Genomic DNA, 17655 nt, shown 5'->3' with positions numbered 1-17655 from the left:
GTCCTGGCACCATGATGCCAGATTCTTCACTTCATCCATGTAGGCCGCCTCATCGTTGTTGGAGATGGAACCCAACACCACTGTGTCGTCAGCAAACTTCACAATGGTGTTGGAGCCATGGGTGGCCACACAGTCTGAAGTGTAGAGGGAGTAGAGCAGTGGCGAGAGGACACATCCCTGAGGTGCTCCTGTGTTGATGGTGATGCTGTTGGAGAAGCACCTGCCCACCCTCACCACCTGAGTTCTGCCAGTGAGGAAGTCCAACACCCATGCACACAGACGGCTGTTAAGTCCCAGATCCCTCAGCTTTGTGAACAGTCTGCAGGGCACTATTGTGTTAAACGCTGAACTGTAATCAACAAACAGCATTCGCACATAGTTACCCTGTTTCTTGTCCACGTGGCTGAGAGTGGTGTGTAGGACGTGGGCGATGGTATCCTCTGTGGATCTGTTGGATCTGTAGGCGAACTGCAGCGGATCTGTGGTGTCTGGGATGGAGGAGGAGATGATGTTCTTCAGCAGCCTCTCAAACACCTTCATTACTACCGAGGTCAGTGCAACTGGCCGGTAATCGTTCAGGGATGAGGGTTTGCTGTTCTTGGGCACAGGGATGATGGTGGATCTTTTGAAGCATGTGGGGACCACAGACTTCGCCAGGGACTCGTTGAAGATGTAAATGAACACACCTGCTAGCTGGTCAGCACAGCAGCGCAGCAGACGGCCGGTGATGCCGTCTGGCCCCGCCGCTTTCCTTGTGTTCACTCTCCTCAATGCCGCTCGGACGTCATGCTCCGCGATGCTGGTCATCGGTCTCTCGCTGATGACGTCACTGTCCTCGGTAGTCAGGCGGTAGATAGCATTAGCCGCCTGGCTAACCTCGAAACGGGCATAGAACTGATTCAGCTCGTTGGTGAATGCAGAGTCGGCGTTGATCGGCGCAGTGTCCCTGGCTTTGTAGTCCGTAATGGTGCATAGTCCGTGCCACATACTCCGTGTGTCGCCCTGGTGGAAGCGGGACTCCACACGTTCCCGGTACCGGCGTTTGGCATCTCTCACCGCGCGCCGTATGAGGCCGCTTTGTAGGCGCTCATATCGCCAGTGGCGAGACCCGCGTTGTAGGAGGCGGTCCTGGCGTTTACTGCAGTGCGGATCGATCTGTCCATCCACGGTTTCTGGTTTGGGAATGTGGTGACTCTCGCAGTGGGGATAATCTCCTCCGCTAGCATATTGATGAAGCATACTGCTACTTCCGTAAACTCGTTGATGTCGACTGCGCATGCTCTGAACATGTCCCAGTCGACGTCGTTGAGTGCGTCCTGTAGCGTAGCTTCTGATTGGGCAGTCCACCGTTTTACCTCCCTCGTGGTCACGTCTTCCCTCCGTATGCTTTGTTTATACTGGGGAATGAGGAAGATGGCGTTGTGGTCAGACTTCCCAAAAGCCGGGTGTGAGACAGCTTTGTAGCCCTGCTTGTATGGCGTGTAGCAGTGATCCAAAATTCGATCCCCTCTCGTTGGACACGAGACATGCTGGTAAAAGTTTGGCATGACTTGTCTGAGGTTCGCTTTGTTAAAGTCTCCTGCTACAATGAGGGCTGCGCCCGGGTCCTTGTTTTGAAGCGAGCTCAGCACATCATGTAATTCGGACAAAGCCATACCTGTGTCCGCTTGGGGTGGGATGTAGACCGCCGTGGCGATGACCGAGGTGAACTCACGGGGCAGATAGAAAGGGCGGCACTTAATGCTCAGGAACTCCAGATGTGGCGAGCATCCGCTGGAGAGAGTAGAAATGCTCCTGGCATCACACCACTTTCTGTTTACCATGAAACACACTCCTCCACCTTTGGTTTTGTTAGACTCTGCCGTTCTGTCCGCGCGGAGCACACAGAATGAATCCGACGGAGTTACGGCCTGGTCCGGCACGGTGGGGGTCAGCCATGTCTCCGTGAAGCACAGAATGTTGCAGTCCCTCATGTCACGTTGGAAGGTGACCCTTGCTCTTAGGTCATCGAGCTTGTTCTCCATGGATTGTACATTGGCCAGTAGGATACTGGGCAGTGGTGCGCGATGCGCCTGCTTGATCATAATGTTCATCATGGACAATCTGTGAACCTAGAAGTTTTGTGAGAGAACACCACTCAGGTTCAGATCAATGTGTTGGCTTGGCTGTTCCTCCCAGTCACGCCATGACAGTTTATATGTCACTTTCCTGCCAGGACACTTGTCCGTTTTAGCCACATGCTCCACAAACGCACTCTTTCATAATCAATCGTCTACCAATTGAAAGGTTGGTGGCTCCTCCAACCTGCATGTTAAAGTATCCTTGTCCAACATTCTGAACCACTGTGAGTTGCTTACAATGTATCTATCGGAATATAAGTGCATAAATGTTAGGTTCAAAAAGTACTTATATTACTGTGTTTGTGAATAGGTGAATGAAGCTTGGAGTTAGAAAGCGCTTTGAGTGCTCAAATTATGTAGGAAAAGACTATATAACGTAGGTGGGAAGTAATGAAGTACAAATACTTTGTTACTGTACATACGTAGAATTTTTAATTATCTGCACTTTACATTATACCCCTTACATTTTCAAAGCGGGCTCATTACTTTTGATTAAACACATTTAATGGAAATTATTATTTCACGTCATTGTAGGCTATCAAACATCAAACCGATTTGAGTCTAAATAGCAAATACATGCAACACAATACTGTTCATGTATTAATCACCAGGGGATATTACATAAAAAGAGATGAAAGAGATAAAACCTTGTGCCATATTCAAGTGTTAATATGGGCTGGCGGCTTTTTGTTTGTTTGTTTTTTTTGTCTATAAATTGCGCTTGTGGTACTTCAGCATCTAGCTACCAGTACAGAAAAGGAGTAAGCATAAAGGGATTACTTTTTTTTAAAGTAATCCATGTGATTTCAAATGCTACATTTCTATCAGCTTAACAGACATCAGGAAACACACAAACTGCTGCTGTGAGTGCAGTTTGCAGCACAGTGCAAACTGCACCTGGACACTACTCCAACAGAGGTCGATCATCTTGTTAATAATTTTACCTCACTACATATGACTCTGGATACTATAGCTCCTGTGAAAAATAGAGCCTCAAATCAGAAATATTTGACTCTGTGGTATAATTTTCAAACACGTAGCTTAACCTCCTAGGACCTGGCGTCCACATATGTGGACATCACATTTTGGGTTATTTAGACCAAAATACTCAATTTTGCTCTACAACGGCCTGATATCCACTTACAAGGACATTATACTGCTACTGTTCTATGCTACCTTATTTTTCTTAAAAACAAAAATAAGATTAAAAAAAAAATCTGGCAATTCTTTGTTTTTACATTCACTGGGGCCCAATATGCCCAAATATCAAAGAGAAATTAAAAATGCATGCCGTGGAAGAGTTCGGGTCTTAGGAGGTTAAAGCAGATAACTCGTAAGCTGGAGAGGAAATGGCATGTCACAAATGTAGAAGATCATCATTTAGCCTGAAGAAATAGTTTAGTGCTTTATAAGAACATCTTATTATTCATCACTGATTGAGTAAATAAGAACAACCCTAGGTGTCTCATAGGTTACAGAATTGAATTCAAACTCCTGCTCCTCACATACAAGGTCTGTAATAATCAGGCCCCATCTTATCTTAATGACGTTATAGTACCATATCACCCCATTAGAGCACTTTACTCTCACCCTGCAGGCCTACTTGTTGTTCCTAGGGTATTTAAAAGTAGAATAGGAGGGAGAGCCTTCAGCTTTCAGGCCCCTCTCTTCTGTGGAACCAGCTTCCAGTTTGGATTTGGGAGACAGACACTGTCTCTACTTTTAAGATTAGACTTAAAACTTTCCTTTTTGCTTAAGAATATAGATGTTATGCTGCAATAGTTGTAGGCTGCTGGGGGATTCCCATGATGTACTGAGTTTCCTTTCTCACTCACTATGTGTTAATACACCACTCTGCATTGAATCATACTTGTTATTAATCTCTGTCTCTCTTCCACAGCATGTCCTTATCCTGTCTTCCTTCTCTCACTCCAACCAGTCGCAGCAGATGGCCCCGCCCCTCCCTGAGCTTGGTTCTGTCGGAGGTTTCTTCCTGTTAAAAGGGAGTTTTTCCTTCCCACTGTTGCCAAAGTGCTTGCTCATAGGGGGTCATATGATTGTTGGGTTTTTCCTCTGTATATATCAGGGGTCGGCAACCTGCGGCTCTTTAGTCGTTATAGTGCGGCTCCACGTGGTTTGGGAAAATAAATTAGAAGTATTTAGCTGAAGTGTATTTTATTTATGTTAGTTCTTTTTTACCTTGTAGTTCTAAATTGGAAGATTATTGTGATATTGAAATATAAAAATAAAATTATATTCTTTTATTTTTTCATCGCTCAAAATAAACGTCACACTCGCGGAAGCCGGTATGCCTGCCGAAACGCCGTGCATTTACCGAGACTTTCAACCCCAGGTAGGCCAATTATGGATCCACATTATGTCAGCAGCTATTCTCCACCATGAACTATGTTAAAAACAAACACCGCTCACGCCTCACAGAGGACAGCTTACAGTCCTGCGTAAAGATGAAAGTCACTTCGTACAGCCCCGATTTGCAGACGCTGTGTGCAGAGGTTCAGGAGCAGAAGTCCCATTGTAAACATATCACGGCAGACCCGACGATGTTTGCATGAACATGCTTTTCAGCATCTCTTTATTGACCACTTTTCCCACACGGTTGCTGACGCATACAGCCGGCTGTAGCTTTTCAGCTCACAGCCCGACACTAGTGATGGGATTTCCGGCTCTTTTTAGAGAACCGGCTCTTTTGGTTCGGCTCACTAAAAAGATCCGGATCTTTCGGCTCCGAACCGGCTCTTCAGGTTGTTTTGTTGCTTTAATTAATTTATTATTAACAACAATATAAAATTATGCACAAAAGGAATTACTAATGTAAAAAAAGGTGGTTTTATTTATATATGTTTATATATAAACATATGCGGTGGCCCCTAGAGACAAAACACATACAAACTCCAAAACACATTTCTAGCATGAACTGAACTTCCAAAACAGAGCTACTAGATCACTTAAATTACACAATTGAAAGCATATACACAAGCATTCATATATAGTCAAACAATAAAAAATAAAAAAAAGTTCATTTACCTGTTATTACCACACACCAAATCTGGTCGTTGGTACTTGCTGGCTTGTGTAGCCACTAGGTAACAAAAGCTCAACACTGCCCCTAGCATCCTAGCATTCTGTTGTGTTTTGTACGTGTTTTGGAGTTTTTACGTGTTTTTACATGTTTTGGAGTTTGTACGTGTTTTGGAGTTTGTACGTGCTTCAGGGTTTGTACGTGCTTCAGAGTTTGTACGTGCTTCAGAGTTCGTACGTGATATGAAGTTTGTATGTGCTTTGTCTGTAGGGGCCACCGTAAACATACTTTTATTTATTCACTCCACATAAAATGTGATAAATAAATCATATAATACAAAAATGAATTATTCACATTTCAACTTTTAACTATTTAAATTTTCAGCTTTTTCCTTTTACAAATTTAAAGTGAAACAACATAAAACACTGCAAACCACAACACAATTAAATATAAATTATAATATGAAAACAAAAAGAACATGCATATTCTCTGTCATATGGGCCTGCATGAATAAACTTTCTGAATCCTTTATCATCTGCAACTGAAAATAGTTGTGGATGATTACTATACCTTTCTAATGTGACATTGTTGTCCCTGGCTCTCTTTCTCTCTCTCTCTCTCCCTCCCGCTCTGTTCCTGTGCTACTGAGTGTAACTACCGCCCCTCCCCCCTCTTCCCAGCGTAAAGCACAAGGCTGGCATGCTGAGTGAAGCGAAAAAAAGTGCGAGAGAGAGGGTGAGAGAAAAAAAAAAAAAAAAACCCCACGGTTCGCAATAAGGAGCCGGCTCGCATCGTTCACGTCAAAGAGCCGGCTCTAAGAGCCATTTCGTTCGCGACCGACCCATCACTACCCGACACACACCAACACAACAGCATAGATAGCGCAGACATAAAGGCGGCGATGCGTGATCGGATTGCAGGTGCCGCTCAAGTGAGTCCGCCTCCCCTGCAGCGGCGCTGCAGACCACCCCCGCCACACACATTAACCAGGTAAAATACATATTTAGACAGAATTTTGCAAATGTCTATTTTTCATTTTTTAGTGAAGTTTAGTTTTTTAGTGCTTTTTTTCCAATTATTTTTTAAAAGTCAGGTCAAGGCTCCAAAAGCCCGAAGGCGATATAACAGTTTTTGTTTGCTACATGGATCATTTTAATTCATGTTGGTGTCTTTCCTTTCGTTATATTTCTTAAAGAGTTCAAAATGTGTTAATTACATAAATAAAATGTTAATTTTCTCTGTAGCACTTCATGGATTTCATAAGCAACACACTTTAGTTGTTCAAACAAAGCATAAAGGTAAAAAACAATATATACAATGTTATCTTCATTTTAGATGTCAAAAAGTATTTGCGGCTCCCAGTGTTTTCTTTTGCGTGGAAACCAGGTCCAAATGGCTCTTTCGGTGTTAAAGGTTGCTGACCCACTGGTATATATTATTGTTGGGTCTACCTTACAATATAAAGCGCTTTGAGGTGACTGTTGTTGTGATTTAGCGCTGTATAAATATAATTGAATTGAACTGAGTATTTCAGCGTTTACTGTAGTAATTTTTAACACTCGTATATCCGTACTTCTACTACGTTTCTGTACGTTTACCACCTCTGCTATCTAGTTATAGAAGACTGAAGGAAAATTTCACTGCTATTGTTTGTTTAGATTGTGGCTAATTGGAACAAAGAAATCCCAATGAGGATATGGGCCTTGAAAATGTTTTAAACTATATGTAACGAACAGGACTTGAGTATTAGCCAACAGTTGCTAGTTGCTAAGGACTAGGATTTAACACGCTGGACTTATAAGTCAGAACGATGAATTTAGAGATCTTTATAAGGTTTTGAGTTCAGTGTTGAGTGTTAGGATCCGTACATTTCATTTTTTTAAATGAATGCTAAACTTTGCTTAATGGAGCTTTACAGCTTTATTGGATTTTTGTTGTCACTGTATACATCATGGTAGAACCAGAGACACACATTTAATTTCTACAGTTTCTCTTATGAAAAAGTCTTGATTTGAGCTAAATACTGAATTACTTGCTGTATTGAATTGCATGGTCTCTGCTCCTAGCATGGCCATACAGATTTTCTTTCATTTTTTCACTGTTACAGATTAGCAGTGTTAAGTCACTGATGGGCTCTGTTCAGAAACAAAATGTAGGACACTGGTATATACAAAGCATCAAACTTAAAATATATAAATGGCAATACTGACCAATAAGTGATTATATTATTAGTTGCTATAAGTGGCTATAAGTAAGATTTTAGATCACATAACAAACATAGGATTTTAGAAATCTTAAAAAAATATTTACGTTAATCAGTATATGGTGTTTATGATAAACAAGTTACTGTACACGTAGACTTGTCACGTCCTATGACCCTGTGTTTGTGTTTTTGGACTTTTAATTTCTGGGGTTTTTTTTGTTTGTTTGTTTCCACTTCACTCATTACCTTAGTTTGCCTGTGTTCCATTATGTTGTACTGTTTTTCATGTCGTACTGTGTTACTTTGTATTATGGGGGTTTATCCAGCTATATTCAAATGGATTGCTTTGTTTTAAAACTCTGTCTTTGCATCCTACATTTGAGGTCCTCATTCCTCACTATCACACTCCACATCATGACAGAAGGGGACTACAAGAAAAAAAGTCCAAAATACAACATAATATATACCTTGCAATACAGAATAGCACATGGGAAAACAGGCAGGCCGGGAAACTGTGGCTCAGGAGGTAGAGCCGGTCATCTACTAGTTGCAAGCTTTGTGGTTCAATCTCTGGCTGCTTCAGTCTGCATGCCAAATGTCCTTTGGCAAGACTATGCATAGATGCAGAGGTGAAAATCTAAACAATGCAAAAACTAAGAAATAAACAGAACTTGAAAGTCCAAGACTCAGGCTCAGCCTGCTGGAGGTTTCTTCCTGTTAAAAGAAAGTTTGTCGCTCTTTGGCGACAGTTGGAGGATAAAGTCTGATGGATCTTATGTCTTGCTTCAAGTTTCAAGCATGACTGTTAGTGTAGGTAGGGTTAGGAAAACAAATTATATTTACATTATATTTATATTGTAAAGTAATGTCTACTTTACAATATAAAGCACCTTGAGGTGACTGTTGTTGTTATTTGGCCCTGTATAAATAAAACTGAATTGTATAAATTGAAAACACAAACACTGGTCATAGGTCATTCCCATATTCTGCTTCCACGATGGAAGTTATATGTCAGTGGGATTTAGGAGATCCTCAAAGTATTACTTTCAGCACCAAACCATATCATCAGTGAAGTCAGCAGTGCTCCAGCTGCACTGTACACTATGTAAATATGTGTAGAGTGTGGCTTTCTCCTCCTAAGTTGCCTGACGTAACCAGAATCACTTCAAGGCTGACAGTCTCAAACTATGGCCTCAATGAATTCTTCCCACACCCAAGATTTTGTTTGAGCCCAAGTGCATTTTGGCTGCTGATACTTGTCAGCTGTTTTCAGTCACACAAACTAACCACGCCCAATAACACTGCTTTTCAGGTAGATTGCTCCCTTCACAACCGCTTTCCACCATCTAGTTTGGGGATTGCCACTATGACAAGGTCATGGTCAAGTTTTTTTTTATATAGGCACGAACCATATTGCAGCTACAGCTCTGCACAACAGTGGAAGTACAGAACATAGTGTCCCCAGCCTTCATTGGAATGCTGTCAAAGCTCTGGGGGTTAAAGATCTCACAGGCCAGGGCTTCTGCCAGAAGCTCCCAGTCCACCCTTATTATACGTTTGGTCATGCCAGGCCTGTCTACCATCCTCCCCTGCCACCTAATCCAACCTACCACTAGGTGGCAATTGATTGACAGCTCAGTTCCCCACTTCACCCACGTGTCCAGAGCCCATTGTTGCAGATATGATGATACAATTACAAAATCAATCATTGAGCGATCTAGGATGTACCCAAGTACCCAACCAGGTGGGGTACTGGCAGCTGCCCCACCTGGTTGGATGACTCCAAGACTTCTTTGCACTTTGAATATCATTCAGCACAGCTCAGATGGGACCTCCCTGTTGCCTCAGTCCCTGACTGCCGCCTGACACCAGCTGCACCAAACCCCTATTATGCCTCCTGCAGATAGCGAGCACACAAGAGAACAGGCCAATGTTCCCACATAGCAAAATTGGTATGGCCCGGATCTGGCCCACACAATGTGCTTACACATGGCCCACATACTGCAAAGAATGATGGCCCTTTGGTGGCCCAGATCAGGTTTGCCAGAGGTGGCCCACACATGGGCCTGCACAAGGCCAGTTGCAGACACACACAGTTTTAGCTCTGGCCCCAGATGTCAGCCTGATGTGTACCTTAATCAAGCCATGTAATAACAACGTGTGCCGGAACATAATAGTGCAAAAGTAACATGACAAAACTCAGACAGTGAATGGACTGATTCTTATATAGCACTTTTCTACTCTCATGGATTACTCAAATTGCTCTATACAACATGCCACATTCACCCAATCACACACTTTCTTTAAACGGAGTGATTCCTAACTACATTTATACTCCTGACATGCAGGCTGGAGAAGCCAGGGATTGAACCAATAACCCTTTGATTAGTAGGTGATCTGCTTTACCTCCTGAGCTACAACCACCCAGTAATAAGCATGAGTAAACCTCACTAGGTTTTGGCTAAAGTGTACACTCACAAACCTGTCAAACCTGCATTTGAAACATTGGCTACCATAGCAGTATAGTATTGTAACATGTCATTTGGGTCTTCTAACTAAAACAGGAAAATAGGAACATAAATAGTGCCATCATTGCCAGACCTTGCCCACATCTGGTTGACAGACACCCTGCCATGACACTAGTCAGTCAGAAGTGCCAGATCCGGGCCAGACCTGTTTTCTATGAGCCTGGGCCACATAAACCAAACCACAATTGGGACAGATGTGGCATGCCATCACATAAACAGTGCCATCTACGCCAGGGCTGGCCCATATCTGGATGACATACCACTTACCATGCCAGAAGTCAGCCAGCAGTGCTGGCTTGATACCAGATCCAGGCCAAACCTGTCTGCTATGTGGGTTATCTCTTTGGGTTGCCACGGCCACCAGGCATTCTCCTTTAAGTTCCCTCCCCAGGTCTGCTGGCTTCTGTGAGACTGTGCGAAATAGCTTGTTTTTCCCTTAAAAATAATTCTAGGTTCCCTTAAGGTGGTTTTTCTGTAACATGCAATAGGATTGTAGCTCAAGCCCTAAATCAATAACACCTTGTCCAATGATGCTGTCACTTCCATTAGTACAAAAGATAAATTACAGATCAGGGAATGTTCTTTATATTAGACCTGGCAGGTTCATTGATTATTTGAGATATATTTTAATTAGTGTTCACTGGTTCAGTATCTTGCCAAAGGACATTTTGATATGCTGACTGGAAATGCCAGGGTGCAAACAACCTACCTCGGAATTACCAGATGACCTTTTCTTCCTGTTAGCCATAGCTGCTTATGCTATTGGCTTTAATCCTCTTCTGCCTCATCACTTGCACAAATGTATATATTAATAATTCCTTCTCTGTATCATTTCAGACTCATTCCTCCCTTCACCGCAATAGTCACAGTTTAGATTCTCAACTTCATACTCCTACTTTATCAGCTGTCTTCAGACATTCTTTCCTCCTCTCCTTGACTGTTGCTTCATAGTTTCTACCAGTACCCTCTTTATTAACGGTGCTGCTGGTGGCAACCAGTGCCTTGAATGATCTGGTAATCTAATCCAAGATCTATATATATATATTTTAAATGGGACTGTTTTTGTATCAGGATGGAAATATAGCATACATACAGGCTTAGAACCACCAAAACTGAACAAGCCTGTACAATTCCAGTTGGTAGAGAATATTTTAAAATGGCACTACCATTAAATGCAAATGTGATTAAAAGGGACTCAAGACCAAGCATCAGTATGAGATGACACTGACAATGTGTGTGCAATCAGCTCCTAGTCTGGTTATGTGGAACATTATTATAGAGTAGGTACTAGTTTATTATAATAAAGGTATGCTGGTTTATAATGGATATTTATAATTGGAATTTGAGCAACTCACCATTCTAAATATATTTCATATCATTCTAAGGTATGCCATAATACCCATAAAGTATTACTGGTAATCTGCAAAGGCATTAACCTAGCCCTTGACATATGTCTTACCAAATTACAAAACCTCTCACTTTCACTTTTCCAGCTACTCCGAGTTTAATTATGCAATCATTTTTCATTGCTGTAACTTTGAGATTCAGGTACTGTATCTAAAACTGTTTTAGTTTGATATATGCATATATAAAAGTCCCAAATTACTATGGCATTCATCTCAGTGATGAATGTAAACTTTTGACAACTGTATGAGAACCAAAAATCCATCTCTGTGTATCTCTGTTTTATAACGACAAATATAAATTTGACATACCACACAACATTCTGATTTCCATGAGTGTAGCCACCAAAACACCATATTATATAAATATTACTTCAAGATAACTGTTATGAGAAAATCGATTTCCTTTTATCTCTATTGTGTTTACAGTAATTATTATTATTTACATCCTATTAACATGCATATCAGCAGGAGGACAGACACTGGCAAGAGTTGAACTGCTAACAGCCACTGTGTTCATGTAGAAATGCGGTGAACCTGGCGGTGTTAAAGTTGAACGAGCAGGGGCTGCTGGACAAACTGAAAAACAAGTGGTGGTATGACAAGGGAGAATGCGGCAGCGGAGGAGGGGAGAGCAAGGTTAATACACACACACACACACACACACATACACTACAGCACACAACACACAGGTGACACTGGGTTATTAAATGTAAAAAGTGTAAAGAAGAAACAGAGTTACAATGCCACATGTGACATCAAACACTAGTAGCTAGCTGTAACCCCCTACAGAAATTGAAGAACAAAGAAAAACTAATACGCTAGAACTACTAGATTTAGCAGATGCAATAAGGAACCAGAACATGTAGCATTGTAGTCTGTAATGCTTCTTTTGCTGATATGTTGCCCCTGTTTGGTTGAGGTCAGGTTCAGAGCACACTTGCAGGCAGATGAGGACTTACAGATCAGGGTCAGGTGACCTCACACCAGATGGTAGCAACAGTGCAGGAGAAGAGCTGTCGATAAAGAGTTTGTGCAACTGCCCAAACTCTATTTATCAATGGCTCTGCCCTGGAGGAGTACTGCTACTGAAAAAGCAGAAAGCCTTTTCGCTGAGCACATCTCATTCTCTGTCTCCAGGGCCAAGCAGAGAGGCCCTGACAACACAAGATTTTCTTTAAGCAGCTTTGCCAAATTAAACAAGATTATTCCACAGAGTCTTTACAGACTTCCTGTTCATGGTCATGTCTAAATATTTTTAGTATTTAATATTTGACAATCAACAGACAGTGAACTTGCTAAAAGGTGTCTCATACAAAATAAAGAAAGCCATTAGACGATCTTTACATTGAAAGTAATCTTTTCAAATACTGCAATGAAAGTTTTAATGATGAATAATTAGTAGCACATGAGGGACCTGTCTTGGTGGCTAGACCAGAGTTTGAGAATCGCTGCCTCATTAATAACATAAGATAACATTGATAATGATGTTATTTATGTTATTCCCATTGAAGAGTGCCAGTAAACCTTGCCGTATTGAAACTGAATGAGCAAGGGACCCTAGACAAGATGAAAAACAAGTGGTGGTACGATAAAGGAGAATGTGGCTTCAAGGACTCCACAAATAAGGTTAGTTTTATGTCTGTGGGTCAGTCAAACACACTGTCTGTTCACACATTCAATATACACGGTAAGACTCCACAGTAGTTAGTATGGATTACTTGCAGCTTTAGGTAATGTCAAGAACAGAGACAGTTCAACAATATTCACATGTATAATGCTAACCAAAAAGTGTATTAACAGACCTTTTCTGCCCATTGAGGAAGGAACTATCTTTGAAACAAAATTTATAGGTATCAAGGAAAAGATCTGTCACTGAGGCGCTACCAGTTTGTTGTTAATCTCCTACTCCACCCTTCCCTCACTTGCAAGACATCAAAATACTCATTCCTAACCCATAGTGGGCAGTCCATGTATTTCCAGATGAAAATCATGACATCAGACTTGGAGGTACATCCCGATGGACACTGTCAAATGCCTTTTCAAGTCCACAAAACACATTGTTGTGTCCTTGGGCAAGACACTTCACCCGTTGCCTACTGGTGGTGGTCAGAGGGCCCGGTGGCAGCCTCGCCTCTGTCAGTGCGCCCCAGGGTTGCTGTGGCTACAATGTAGCTTGCCATCACCAGTGTGTGAATGTGTGTGTGAATGGGTGGATGACTGAATGTGTGAAGCGCTTTGGGGTCCTTAGGGACTAGTAAAGCGCTATACAAATACAGGCCATTTTATTTTCCCTTTTTATTGCCGTGACACACACAGTTTCTTTGTCGTTTTTCCCGGCTCAGCACCTATGCGTGCAGCTTTCCAGCTGGAAAAGAGAGCTCATTAACTAAAACACCACACACCTGTGCCACCCCTCCCCTGCAGCTGAGCCATGGACCACACCTCCGCCACACACCACCACCGCCCAACTGAGGCTGGGGAGCCATCCGGCTGAACCATCAGGCACTCCTTTTCCTTCCAGCTGATGTAGGGTACGGGCCAGTTGACCCTCCTTGCCTGCTGGGACAAAACGGCCCCCAGCGCTCTGTTTGAGGCATCAGTCTGCAGAAGAAAAGGGATAGAAAAGTTTGGAGTGTGGAGCAGTGGCTCCCCACAGAGATATTTTTTCACCTGCACAAACGCCTAGCACAGCCGTGTCCACTGGACCAGATCTTGAGCACCCTTTCGGGTGAGATTAGTCAAGAGGCTGGTCAGGTCAAAAAACCCGGGCACAAACCAGTGATAGTAACCTGTCAGCCCCAGGAACCGTCTCACTTCTTTTTTTGTCTTGGGGCGCAGGCAGGGTGCAGTAGCTGCTGTCTTTTCCGCCTGTGGACGCACCTGCCTGGCTCCCATGTGGTACCCCAGATACTGTACCTCCCTCTGTCCAACTGCACACTTCTTCGGGTTGGCTGTGAGTCCCGCCTGCCTCAGGGACTCCAGGACCACTGCCACCCACTGCACATGCTCCGCCCAGGTGTTACTGTAGATGATAACATCATCCAGGTAGGCGGCAGCATATGCAGCGTGCAGCCACAGCACCCAGTCCATGAGGTGCTGATATGTGGCCGGGGCCCAAACAAGCCAAAAAGAAGTGTACCGAACTGGCAAAAACCATACAAAAGTGGAGAAGGCCGTTTTTTCCATGAACTCTGCAGATAAGAGAAACTGTGAGTAGCCCTTGGTTAAATTCAGTGTCATGAAAAAACGGGCCGTGCCCAACTGGTCCAGGGGCTCGTCAACCCAGGGGATGGGTTAAGGATCAAAGCATAACACTTTATTCATCTTTTGATAGTCAACACAGAACCATATAGACCCATCTTTCTTCACTACAAGAACTATGAGGCTACACCAGGTGCTGTTTGGCTTTTCTATTACTCCCATTTTTAGCATTTCAGCCAATTCCATCTGAACAATTTGTCTTTTATGTTCAGGAAGCCTGTAGGGTCATGGATGCACTGTCATGCCAGGTTGCCTTTCAAAATGATGCTTGATGAGAGACGTACAGCTGGTCAGGGGGGAGAACATGTCTGCAAAGCACTGTTGCAATGTGGCAACATCAGCTCTCTGGGCCTGTATGAGATGGTCGTTGCAATGGAGGGAGGTGGGAATGGTGCAGTTTGGTACTTCCTGCCCCAACTTATCTCTCTCCTTGACCCGGCTCACCAGAGACGCAGTTTCAGTCTCTCTCCATGCTTTAAGGAGGTTGAGATGACAAATCTGTGTGGCCCCCTCTCTGTCCAACCGCGAGACCTCATAGTCAACGTTCCCCATTCGCTGTGTGACCACAAAGGGCCCTTACCACTTGGTGAGTAGTTTAGAGCTAGAAGAAGGTAGTAATACAAGCACTTTGTCTCCCTGGTGAAAATTGCCTGGCCACTCTGTTATACAGATGCTGCTGACGTTGCTGGACCTTCCTCCCAGCTTTCATTAATTAGGATGAGCACCCCACACGGCTTCCTGGCAAACAGTAGTTCAAAGGGAGAAAATCCCATGGTGGCCTGGGGCACCTCCCGCACTGCAAATAGCAGAGGGTCTAACCAGTGATCCCAATTGTGTTCATCCTCATGTATGAACTTCAGAATCATGGACTTTAAAGTCTTATTCAGCCACTCCACCAGCCTGTCAGTCTGAGGGTGGTAGACGCTTTTCTGAATAGATTTAATGCCCCATGATTTGTACAGTTCCTTCAGTGTGCAAGACATGAACCACATGCCTTGGTCAGTCAGTATTTCTTTCGGAATACGGACTCGGGAGATGACCTGAAACAGTGCCTGCACCACACTCTTTGCAGTGATGGTTTGCAACGACACTGTTTCTGGGTGTTTCTGGCATTGCATAATCCACTAGAACCAATACAAAGTGATAGCCACTTGTACTCCAGTGAAATGGCCCGATGAGGTCCATGCCAATACTTTCAAATGGGACCTCCAACAATGGTAGGGGGCGCAAAGTCACTTTTGGTATGGCTGGCTGGTTAATGAGTTGGTATTCCGGACAAGATGCGCACCAGCGGTGCACATCCTCTCGGATACCTGGCCCATAGAATTGGGTCATAATTTGCTCCAGAGTCTTGTCAAATCCCATATGCCCTGTCTTAGGGTTATAGTGAGCTGCCTGGAAAATCATTTCTCGGCGGCTTTGTGGTACCAACAACTGGGTGTATGTCTCCTCCGTGCGAGTGTCACGACTCACTCGATATAGCCTGTCTTCTAACAATAAACAATGTCCCGCCCTCCATGGCTTGGGTGCAGCGCCAGCCCCTTCCGGGCCCTGGGAAGGCAGAATGGAGAGAAAGAGGTTACTGGGGTGCAGTGTAGGGGGCCCTCCACCGGAGCAGTTGCTGGAACCCATCGCCTCAGCACTGTCACAGGGGCCTGTGTCCCTGTTGGCTGTCTGGCCCTTCCGCTCTGGCTGCCAGCAAAAAGGACCGCCACCCCCACACTCGTGGACTGGTGGCAATGCACCCACCGCTATGTGTCTGCAGACAGCCCTTTTCCATGGACTGCTCCTGCACAACTTTCCCTAGCATGTGGGCCTCCCCTTCTGGACTTCCCGGGCTGTAGCCACCTCGCCGACACATCATGCAGGTTCCAGGCCCAGGCAAACGGTTGCTCCTCCTCCGTCATCCGGCAGGCCTGGAATCTGCAGTGGCTGCACAGGTGGCATGGCTTGCGGGTCCGACATGGCAACAGGGTTTTTGGCACCAGTGTGAAAATGGACCAAAAGTGGACACACTGTTTATTATTTTTATTTTCCCTTTCTATTGCTGTGACACACGCTGCTGACAATTTCTTTGTTGTTATTCTGGCTCGGCACCCATGGGCGCAGCTTTACAGCTGCACTCTGACACACCTCTCCACTCTCTGCTCCGGCTTCACTAAATCACACAGGAAGAAAGAAAGAGCTCAATAACTAAAATAAAACACACCTGTGCCACCAACCTCCCTGTCACTGCCCCTTGAGCTCACTGCTCCACCCCTCCCCTGCAGCTGAGCCATGGACCACACTTCTGCATGTATTCTGTTTAATTGGGCAAATTCCCATGTCTGCTCCAATTTCCACAAGAGGAGAACTGCTCTGATGTTCCACAACCAGAAAGCTGAGAAGTTGATACCCCTTGAAGTTTTACCACAACTACCAGTCCCTTTTCTTAAAAAGAGGAACCATCACTCTAGTTTGCCAATCCAGAGGTACCACCCCAGACCTTCACAGTGTTAAAGAGGCATATCAACCAACTCTGGGCCAAAACGGCAAGAGCCTTGAGGAACACAGAGTGAACAGATTGGTTGTGGTCTCTCTGGGTGCAGGGCCCAAGTGATGTGCAAGTTGTTCCCCTCATCCACCAATTACCTTATGACAATAGTTCCCGACAGCTGCTTTAGCCTTAGATGAATAATACTGTCCATTCAAACACTGTACCCAGCCTGCCTTGGAATGCTGCTGTGGGAGTTGAAGATCTCACAGATCTGGTTCGTAGCCAGCTCACTCGGTGTATTTTATTGTGCAGCTGATGTGTCTGGCTTCTTCCCCCGCTACGTGATCCAACTGACTACCAGATACTAAACAGTTACAGGTTCAGCTCCTCTCTTCATCCAAGTGTTCAATACATATAGCTGGTTTTAGAACCTAAGATGTACAAGTTACGTGATTAGGTGAGTCCAACTCAACCTCATGTCTCTCTCAACTTCATGGACAAGCTCAAGGTCCTTCCCCTTTAAAGAGGTCAGATTCCGTGTCCCTGTAGCCAAATTTGAAAGCTAAATTTCAGAACATCAGGGCCTCTACTTTCCCAACACCCCAGCCATTACCATACATA

The 17655-nt window shown here is 44.1% G+C and overlaps 1 protein-coding gene across 2 annotated transcripts in view; it reads left to right on the top strand.

Moving 5' to 3' along the window:
* Positions 1–17655, top strand: part of LOC120716598 (glutamate receptor 4-like) — a 52844-nt gene that overhangs the window by 11044 nt on the left and 24145 nt on the right. For both annotated transcript variants that reach the window (XM_040004137.1, XM_040004136.1), the window contains exon 2: positions 11819–11933. In XM_040004137.1, the coding sequence (XP_039860071.1) occupies positions 11819–11933 (115 nt within the window). The remainder of the gene's footprint in view (positions 1–11818; positions 11934–17655) is intronic.

The sequence above is a fragment of the Simochromis diagramma genome, unplaced genomic scaffold (assembly GCF_900408965.1).
Source record: "Simochromis diagramma unplaced genomic scaffold, fSimDia1.1 OVJJ01000565.1, whole genome shotgun sequence".
Taxonomy (NCBI): domain Eukaryota; kingdom Metazoa; phylum Chordata; class Actinopteri; order Cichliformes; family Cichlidae; genus Simochromis; species Simochromis diagramma.
Note: the sequence above shows the minus strand (reverse complement) of the source record. Positions and strands in the feature narration are given on the sequence as shown.